Genomic DNA, 8,837 nt, shown 5'->3' on the forward strand with positions numbered 1-8,837 from the left:
TATCTATCTATCTATCTATCTATCTATCTATCTATCTATCTATCTATCTATCTATCTATCTATCTATCTATCTATCTATCTATCTATCTATCTATCTTTCTATCTATCTATCTATCTATCTATCTATCTATCTATCTATCTATCTATCTATCTATCTTTCTATCTATCTATCTCTTGCCCTCTCTCTCTCTTCTTCTCTCCTCCCCCCTCTCCCTCTGCCTCTGTCTAACTCTCTCTCGTTCTCTTGCAGACACGTTCGCTAGCAAGGTGGCGGCTATCGGCGACCAGTACGCTGACTCATCGATCGGCAACGTGACGGGAAGCAACGCCGTCAACGTGTTCCTCGGCATCGGCATCGCCTGGTCGCTGGCCGCCATCTACCACGCGGCAAACGACAGCAAGTTCATCGTCGAGACCGGCTCGCTCGCCTTCTCCGTCACTCTCTTCTGCGCCTTCGCTCTCGTCATCATAATCATACTGCTCATACGGCGCGTGCGTCGCATCGGAGGCGAGCTCGGAGGTCCGATGCTCTACAAGCTGCCGACGGCGGGGCTTTTCGTCATAATCTGGACGCTCTACGTCGCCATGGCAGCGCTCGAGTCCTACTGCTTCATTCCCGGTTGGTAGAGATGGAGATCGAGAGGGAAGGAAGAAAGGAGAGAGTTGCTGATGAGATGCCCAGCTGTGTGCCTTTGATACGTCATTGCCAGGGAGGGAGGGGGCAGAGGAAGGGGGGAAGAGGGAGAAGCAGAGAGGCAGGAGGAGAGGCAGAGAGAAGGGGAGAAGGGGAGACACCCATCAGTGTGCCCATGACGTTTCGTCGTTAGAGGGCAGCAGCGGCACACTGACAGAAATGGAGAGGCAGAAGTAGAGAGGCTATATGAGAGGCAGAGAGAGAGAGAGAGAGAGAGAGAGAGAGAGCGTGATTAAGCCAGCCGTATGCCTCCACGCGGATGATGCAGCATCTCCATGTGCCGTCACTGGCGCCCCCTGCTGCCCGTCCGTGAGAGATGCGCGTCTGTGCGGGAGACAGACGTGGGTGGCGCCCCCGGCAGGCCCGGAAGGTCAGTTCGGTCCCTTCTCGGTTGGGTGAGAACCGAGAGGATCTAACAAGTGTTGAGACGTCAGTGTCCGTGTCCGAGTGAGACGGTTTGATAATACGTACGGATAGACAAACTTGTTTCGCGGGAAAACGAGTAACACTACAGCTGGGCCCGGTGCAACAACGGTGATATCTAAAGAGAGAGACATGCGGTGGTGGCGCCATCTCTCATCGCCTTACGGTGGCGATAGCGGTGCATTGTTATGACGTGTCAATCAGTGCTCTTCAGCAAGGGATGCTGACGCGTGTCAAGTCAACAGAGCCAACGTCGCCGCAGTCACGCTGCAGTGCTGCTGCTGCTGCTACTGCTGCTGCTGCTGCTGTTACCGCTGCTGCTGCTGCTGCTGCTGCTGTAATTGTTACTGTAGCTACTGCTGCTGTTGCTGTTATTGTTGCTGTTGGTGCCGCTGCTGCTATTGTTATTGTAGCTGCTGCTGCTGTTATTGCTGCTATTGTTGCTGCTGCTAACGTGACTGTGGTATCTAAGCGTTTCTACTGCTGGTGCTGTTGGTTCTTCTGACCGCAGCAGCATTAGCACCCTTCATCGGAGACAGACGCGCAATTCGTGAGAGATGTGTGAAATCATCGTGTGCATAGTGGAAGCAGCGAGGAGCAGCTTTGGGTGCGACACGGCGCTGGAATCGCGCAGACGTGCAGTGAACTACGTGCCGCACGCCACTAGAGGTCTTTCCTTCGCGAGCTGCAGCGGTAACCGACGTCGGCAGCGCCACCTATATTCGGGAATCGTAACGAAGTTGATTCCGCGCCATTGAGCGCCCGGCGATGTGTGGCGGCTGCCTACACGCGCTACGCCATGTGACGCTAGCGCTGATATGCGTGAGAGTGAGTGTGTGTGTGTATGTGTGTGTGTGTGTGTGTGTGTGTGTATGCGTGCGTGCGTGCGTGCGTGTGTGCGTGCGTGCGTGTGTGTGTGTGTGTGCGCGCGTGCGTGCGTGCGTGTGTATGTATGTGCGTGTGTCTGTGTTTGTGGGTGTGTGCGTTCGTGTGTCTGTGTTTGTGGGTGGGTGTGTGCATGCGTTTGTGTGTGTGTGCGTGCGTGCGTGCGTGCGTGCGTGCGTTCGTGTGTGTAACTGTGTATGTATGTATGTGTGTGTGTGTGTGTGTGTGCGTGCGTGTGTGTCTGTGTGCGTGCGTGCGTGCGTGTGTGTGGAAGAAAGGGGTAATGACGGCGGTGCTGTGACGTCACGGAATGCACAAAAACGGAGGACAATTTTCTGTTCCGCCTACACGAGCACTCGATGAACAATTGAAACCACTCGCTTACCGAAAGCGTTCGTTTTGGTTTCGCACTGGAGTATAATCTACTTCTAGGCTACTTTATTGTTCGACAATCGTGTTACTTGTTACTTTCGTTAAAAAAAGGTTGCGTTAAATTTTTTCATAATCGCGTGAGTTTTAATCGGTTCTTTCGTTTCCGATATGCCTGTTATTTATGAAATCTTATTTTGTTGATTATTATTATTATTATATAATACGCTCACTATGGAAGCTAGTCATAGCAGAAGAGTCGGGGGTTGCAACACGTCTACTTTACAGCTCTGCACCAGTCGTGTTCAGAATCTGTGGCCATTACAGTCATTTTATTAGGAGTGTCTATATTATGACACTCCTGACTTTATCATAGTTAGCAATTTGGTCCGAATCAGTGATGGACGACTTAAACTGTCTGCAGATAATCCTGGTAACAAACAATACACAGTGTGTTGTATGTTTAGGCATTTGACAATACACTGTGTATTGTTAGCGAGCTTTCAACAATACACTGTGTATTGTTGAACAACTTCTGAAAATACACCTTTTTTTTAATTAGTTTACTTTTTGATTTGTAAACTTGAAATTAACATTTATTTAAATGAATTTATTGAAATTATTTGATTGATTTGATTGAATTTATTGAAAATGAAATTGAATTTAAATACACAGTTGTTAGGTACCTACTACAATACACAGTGTATTGTTAGAAGGGGTTCAACAATACACACTGTGTTGTTGAAAGTGTATTGTTAGTTACCAGGATTATCTGCAAACTGGTTTCTGCAACTTGTTTTTTATCACAACACCGCGTTCACACTTCTAGTCATCCGGATGTTTGTGATTATAATTGATGGTGATGATGATAAATGATGATGATAGTAATAATAATGGCAACGATGGTAGAAATAATAGTAATAATAATATTCTGATATTCGAGACTTCCACGGCAGCGATGCTAAACGGACTGCCAACTTACAACATCAGAATGTTGACGAATATGGTGTTTCTGGTTATGATTATAATTAATCTAAAATTTATCATCGGTTTTAATTATCAGCATGATGAAATTTCGGGTCCGGATAGTTAGTGATTGGCATATTCACTCTTCGTATAAGTGTGAATATGTCGACGAAGAAGCTCTTTGTCACCAACGCGTTACTCGCAAACTGTTTACGTTAGAGTTTGTTATTGTTAAGGATACGACAAGTATCGTTTCCTGTAAAAGGTGGTCAGCGCTGTACAATGCTGTTGGAAATACTCTTAGCGTATAACGACAAACTGTTTTGCAGTCCTTAATGAATCATAACTGATTGGTGAATGCAGTGGCAGCAAGCGTTATCGTCTATTTACAAGTATTGTACATCGTTTTTATACTAGTTGTGTATAAAGGGGACTTATTGAATCTCAATCTCATCATTCGTTCATCGGAATCTTAGTATCTATACCTATTTCCATTTCTCACTCTGTAATGCAAGGTGTCGCGGAGGTCGTAGTCCGTACCGTTCTGTTGAGCAGGTAACCAAATAACAGGCCAATATTAGAAAGTCTTTCTATTATTACCCGAGTATTAATAAGGAATAATACTGCTACTATATATTAGTCTGTGACCAGATTTAGCGTATGGTGGTTTGAAAATAATTGATAGGTAATTAGAAGGAAATGATTGATAGGTAATTAGAAGGAAATGATTGATAGCCGTTACACTATTAAGTAGTTTGTCTGAGTAGATTTTCGCGAAGAAGGTTGTGTGTAGTTATATCTACGTCACAAAATAAATTTACTTCACTCTTTGATTGTTGCTTGTATTTTGGTTATTACCCGAATTACTACTTTACTATGATAATAATAATAAAACCAAAAGTACTCTCACTGATTGCAATCGTTTATAATTTATTGATGTATTTACTATTATTCCTGGCAATCAACATAATGTGTTGCTTTACACTGTACAGGTTATATATGTATGTGTTGGTTATCTACGCTGTTGATAGGTGGCGCTTTATGATGCGATCACGTGGCCGCTAAGTGAAGCACACCCAGGTGGGGTAATGCTATCCCCCGGGCGTGGAGGGAGGTGATCGCAACGTGGCAGCACTAGTGTTAGGATTAGGGTTAGGGTTAGGGTTTCTGCATCATGATATCTGTCTCCACACCATAGATTAATTTTTGTGGATCCCAGTACCTATATATAGCGCTCCGATATCTAACATATATTTGAGTTCGTATGTATGTATGTATGTATGTATGTATGTATGTATGTATCTTCCCTATAGGCGGCCAAACCGCCCAAGCGATCTGGATGCAATTTTCACAGGGCCATCTCTTATACCCGGGGAGTGTTCCTAGCTGAAAAAAACCTGCCAAACCGTCAAACTCACCGAAAAATCCGTGAAAAACCCCTCAATTCGTGAATCTTCACACAATTGCTCAGACAGCGACTGTACAGTGGCTGCCACACAGAGAAAAATCGATTCCCTCACCTCATCCGGCTGCGTGGTATGTGAAACCGAAACCATACCTAAACACACCACATACCACACCATGTTCTACCATTCAGAGGTACTGACCACATGCAGGACTCTAGAGGTTCAGTTAGATGCTGTACGATCTTTAGAATGCATGTACCATTCGAAAGCTCAGTTTCTGATTCAGTAGGAAATTCTTCGATTTCAATGTGGCATGGTGCGTTGTCTATCTATACATGAGTCAGCTAAAATGGACAAATTTGTCATTATTAGCTCCTGATACTATATTTCCTTTATTCATGCTGAACGATCTCACAGATGAGATAGCTGTATCGTGGGGACGCTCAAGAGTTGGAACCGCCCCAGGAACTCTACATATTTGCGCAGCCAGGGAAAAGCGAAAATTAAAACATTCTTTAACAAGAGGCTTTCAAATGAAAAGTCCAACCGCATTTCCACTTTTCCGTTATAATAACTTTTTGTCATTTACACTCATAGTTACTATTATGTCCAGGAGTCTCTAAGTTCGGATTGTGCTGCATATAAATGTCATACGTAACAGTTTTTCGTTTTTCCCCATGCTTATTTATCTTATTAGACACTCATTTCTAAATATTAATATGTGTCTGGCAATGTTTATTGTCGCTTTTACCCAAATGTTCGCTATTCTGCCCCATTATATGAGTCTCATGAATAGAAGCACAATTTTACCCAGCGCAGCGGTACCGCACAGCTAGTATAATCTATTTTAGGTGTTACGTTCAGCGTTGGAGAGGCGTGTTGCCCAGTTACCCGTCCACCCGCCCTGGATCAGTAATGTCGTGATACGGTTGACATACTGCGTCAACTGATCCCACCGTGACCGCTCCCTCCACGCCCGGGGGATAGCAATCACCTTCAAGGTATATATGTTTAAAACCGGGATCGACATCAACGTGCATGGGATCTCGTTGCAGACAAGACGCGAGAGAGGGCACATACCACAAAGTAGTTGACTCTAACGGAATAAACTGGCGGCGATCCAGAGAGACCTGGGGGATCACAAGATGGCCTTGCGCAAAGATGCGTTGTTGCCCCGACCGCGAAAAGCGGTTTAAGGCCGCCGCACTGATCCGGCGGGACTGGGCGCGTACGCCGGCCGCGGGATGTTATGCGTTGAACTCCCTCGCGTAAGGGCCCGCACATTCGGCGCCCCGGGCCGCCGAAGAAGGCGGCGGCGGGGCCGGGGCGTATGCGATGTGTGCCAGGCGAAGCATCCCGGAGTTGCGGACACGTACATCGGCTCGCTACATCGGCTTTCTCGCATCGTCCCAGCTCGCGGCAGTCTGTCTCTCTCTCGTCTCTCGCTCCTCGCTCGCTCTGGCGCCACGGGTTTAATGTGCATGATACTATATTTGTGTGTCAGGTGCGGGCGTGTTGTATGGATTAGCTACGTGAAAAACTCCCACGGCCACGCCAGCACGTGCTCGCACAGACTGCCGTCCGCCACGGGGCAGCGCGGGGCGGTCAATAAGACATATCAAATTTCCAATATTGCATATCGCTGGGATGCTAGCTATCGAACTCGAAGGAACTCAGTCTGATGAACATTGCCATCAATTTCATTCAGGCCGTGGCGGAGAACTAATAGATGTGCTGGTGGCCACGTTCATCGACTCAGCTCTAGACTCGTAGCGGGCCTTAACTCGTGCCAGTATTCGCTAACCCTAAAAGTTATAGTTAGTGGAGCGTGTCAAAACTCTCCAGCCGCGGGGCAGTCTAATGGACGAAAGATTCTCTGGAAATCCCTCGAAAGAGGAGCCTCGTCGCGCCGATCTATGGACGCGATATGTACGAAGAATAATTCAAGGCGTTAAATTTAAATAAAGTTAAGAAATCGCTTGTTCTAGACGAAAACGTAACGCCAACCAAAAAATTAGGGCAATTACGCACACAATTGGATTTATTCTCGGCCCCTACGTGCAGAGTCGAGCTTTGTAATCGACCCAGAACTGCTCAATTGACCGATTATCCGGCTTTCTGTAGTACCCAGAGGGCTTCGAGTAGTTAGTTCTACATAGAGGCAGCGAATTGGATGAAAAGGCGCCACGAGGTGGCGCTGTTCGCGCTTCGCGCGTATATCCGGGCTGCAGATCGTCGAGTTGGATGAAAAGGCGCCACGAGGTGGCGCTGTTCGCGCTTCGCGCGTATATCCGGGCTGCAGATCGTCTAGGCTGTATGTGAAGTTATTTCCAGGCGTTTCTTTCTAGGTTCTTATCGATTGTGCTAGTAAAAGTAGCACATTATGCTACTAGCAGTGCTCGTTTTTTTGTCTAAATTATGCTCAAATTATGCTCGTTTTTAAAAATTATGCTAGTTTTTCAAAGATTATGCTATTCACAAGAAATACAAGAAAATTCTAAATCAAATAATTTATTGTTAACGAAAGCAAGTTTCTAGCTTTGAAATGATCCCTTCTTTCTCCTGAACTGGTCGGGACTGCTCTAAATACAACACAAAACTATATTGATGACTCAGTCAGTGTCCTCAAAATGCACCATGCTTATTCGCATTTGATTTCGTTTTCATAATATCCTCTTAGCGCTTGTTGTATTGCAGAATTACACTTGCTTGTAAGTAACCTGCCAGTGCATTATATTATCTTGTTGGTCATTGAACGAAGTCTAGCGCATAGAGAAAACTCTCTGCAGCAGTAGAGGATGGTTGGACCAGCAGCACTTGCTTAACTACGAAGGACCCATTAGGAAGTTGCTCTGCGTGCATGGAGCTTCCACCATTCCACTTTTTTCTCTTCACAAGGAATGACCACATCTTGTGCAGCAGCGAGGTACTGTGGTAGCACATGACGTGTACTTCCGGTGCGCCCCAAGCCCCTAACCGGCTCCCCCTACCTAGCATGGGCAAGGGCCTGGACTCCTAGCGGACTAAAAATAGGCTGAACAAAGCTTGAAAAAATCAATATTAGAAATACAACAAGTCATGGCTCTAGTAATGTGCTCTGAAAATAATATAAATATGCGGATTATGCTAGCAGTGCTACTTCTATAAAAAGTGCAAAAAATGTGTTCGTTTTCCCAAATTATGCCAAAAAATGTGCTAGCACAATCGATAAGAGCCTATTATTCTTCCACAAAGGTATGTACTCAAATTTTTGACATTGGAATTGACGTTGGACGTCACACCCACGGTGTTTTGATCTGTTATACAGATCTACTGTGCTCGTTCTAACAAACTATTATAATAACGCATCAGTTACTCTTGGTGACCGCTTTTTGTATATTTTTTTACTTTGGCATTCACCAACTAGTATTTTCGTTTCATATGGAACGTAAAGCCTCGCCAAAATAAGTGTTATGTCATTTTTAATTGATCGCGTAACGGTGCATCGTGGCTCGGTAGCTTGTGGCGAGGATATTTCTATGTTGAAGTCAAGCAAGAGCGCCTACATCATAACAGCGTGCGAGTGCAAGACATTTATTTTTCTCTGTAATAATTATTAATAATGGAGGTGATATCCGAGCGTTTTACCTGAACGTAGGATTTCATCCATCTATTATTACACGTGGGCGTGTGCATGTGTCACCAGCTGCGCGACGAGTGAAACACATGCGTGATAAAACCAGAAAGTATTTAACTATGAATGTCTGATACCCCTGTTATTAATACTTTCTCTACTAATAGGATTGTCGCCCATGCAATTTACTTTGATATGCTGTTAAAATATATCGTATTGTGGGTAGGACAAGCTCTAATATTGTTGCGGTGCAATTTTATTGATTAAAAATTTAGTTGTTATTTCTAAGCATATATTCAAGCAGGCATTAATCCACCCATTCATCCATCCAGTCATCCATCCATCTATCTATCCACCCATCCATCCATCCATCCACCCATCCATCCATCCATCCATCCATCCATCCAGTCATCCATTCATCCAGTCATCCATCCATCAATCCATCCATTCATCCATCCATCCATCCATCCATCCATCCATC

The 8,837-nt window shown here is 45.2% G+C and overlaps 1 protein-coding gene across 1 annotated transcript in view; it reads left to right on the forward strand.

Moving 5' to 3' along the window:
* LOC106816504 (sodium/calcium exchanger 1-like) overlaps nucleotides 1–702 on the forward strand; it is a 126,979-nt gene extending 126,277 nt beyond the window's left edge. The window contains 1 exon segment of the mRNA XM_014821134.1: nucleotides 251–702. Within this exon segment, the coding sequence (XP_014676620.1) occupies nucleotides 251–627 (377 nt within the window). The 3' untranslated portion in view covers nucleotides 628–702.
* Nucleotides 703–8,837: the final 8,135 nt, after the last annotated feature.

The sequence above is a fragment of the Priapulus caudatus genome, unplaced genomic scaffold, assembly GCF_000485595.1.
Source record: "Priapulus caudatus unplaced genomic scaffold, Priapulus_caudatus-5.0.1 Scaffold32, whole genome shotgun sequence".
NCBI lineage: Eukaryota > Metazoa > Priapulida > Priapulimorpha > Priapulimorphida > Priapulidae > Priapulus > Priapulus caudatus.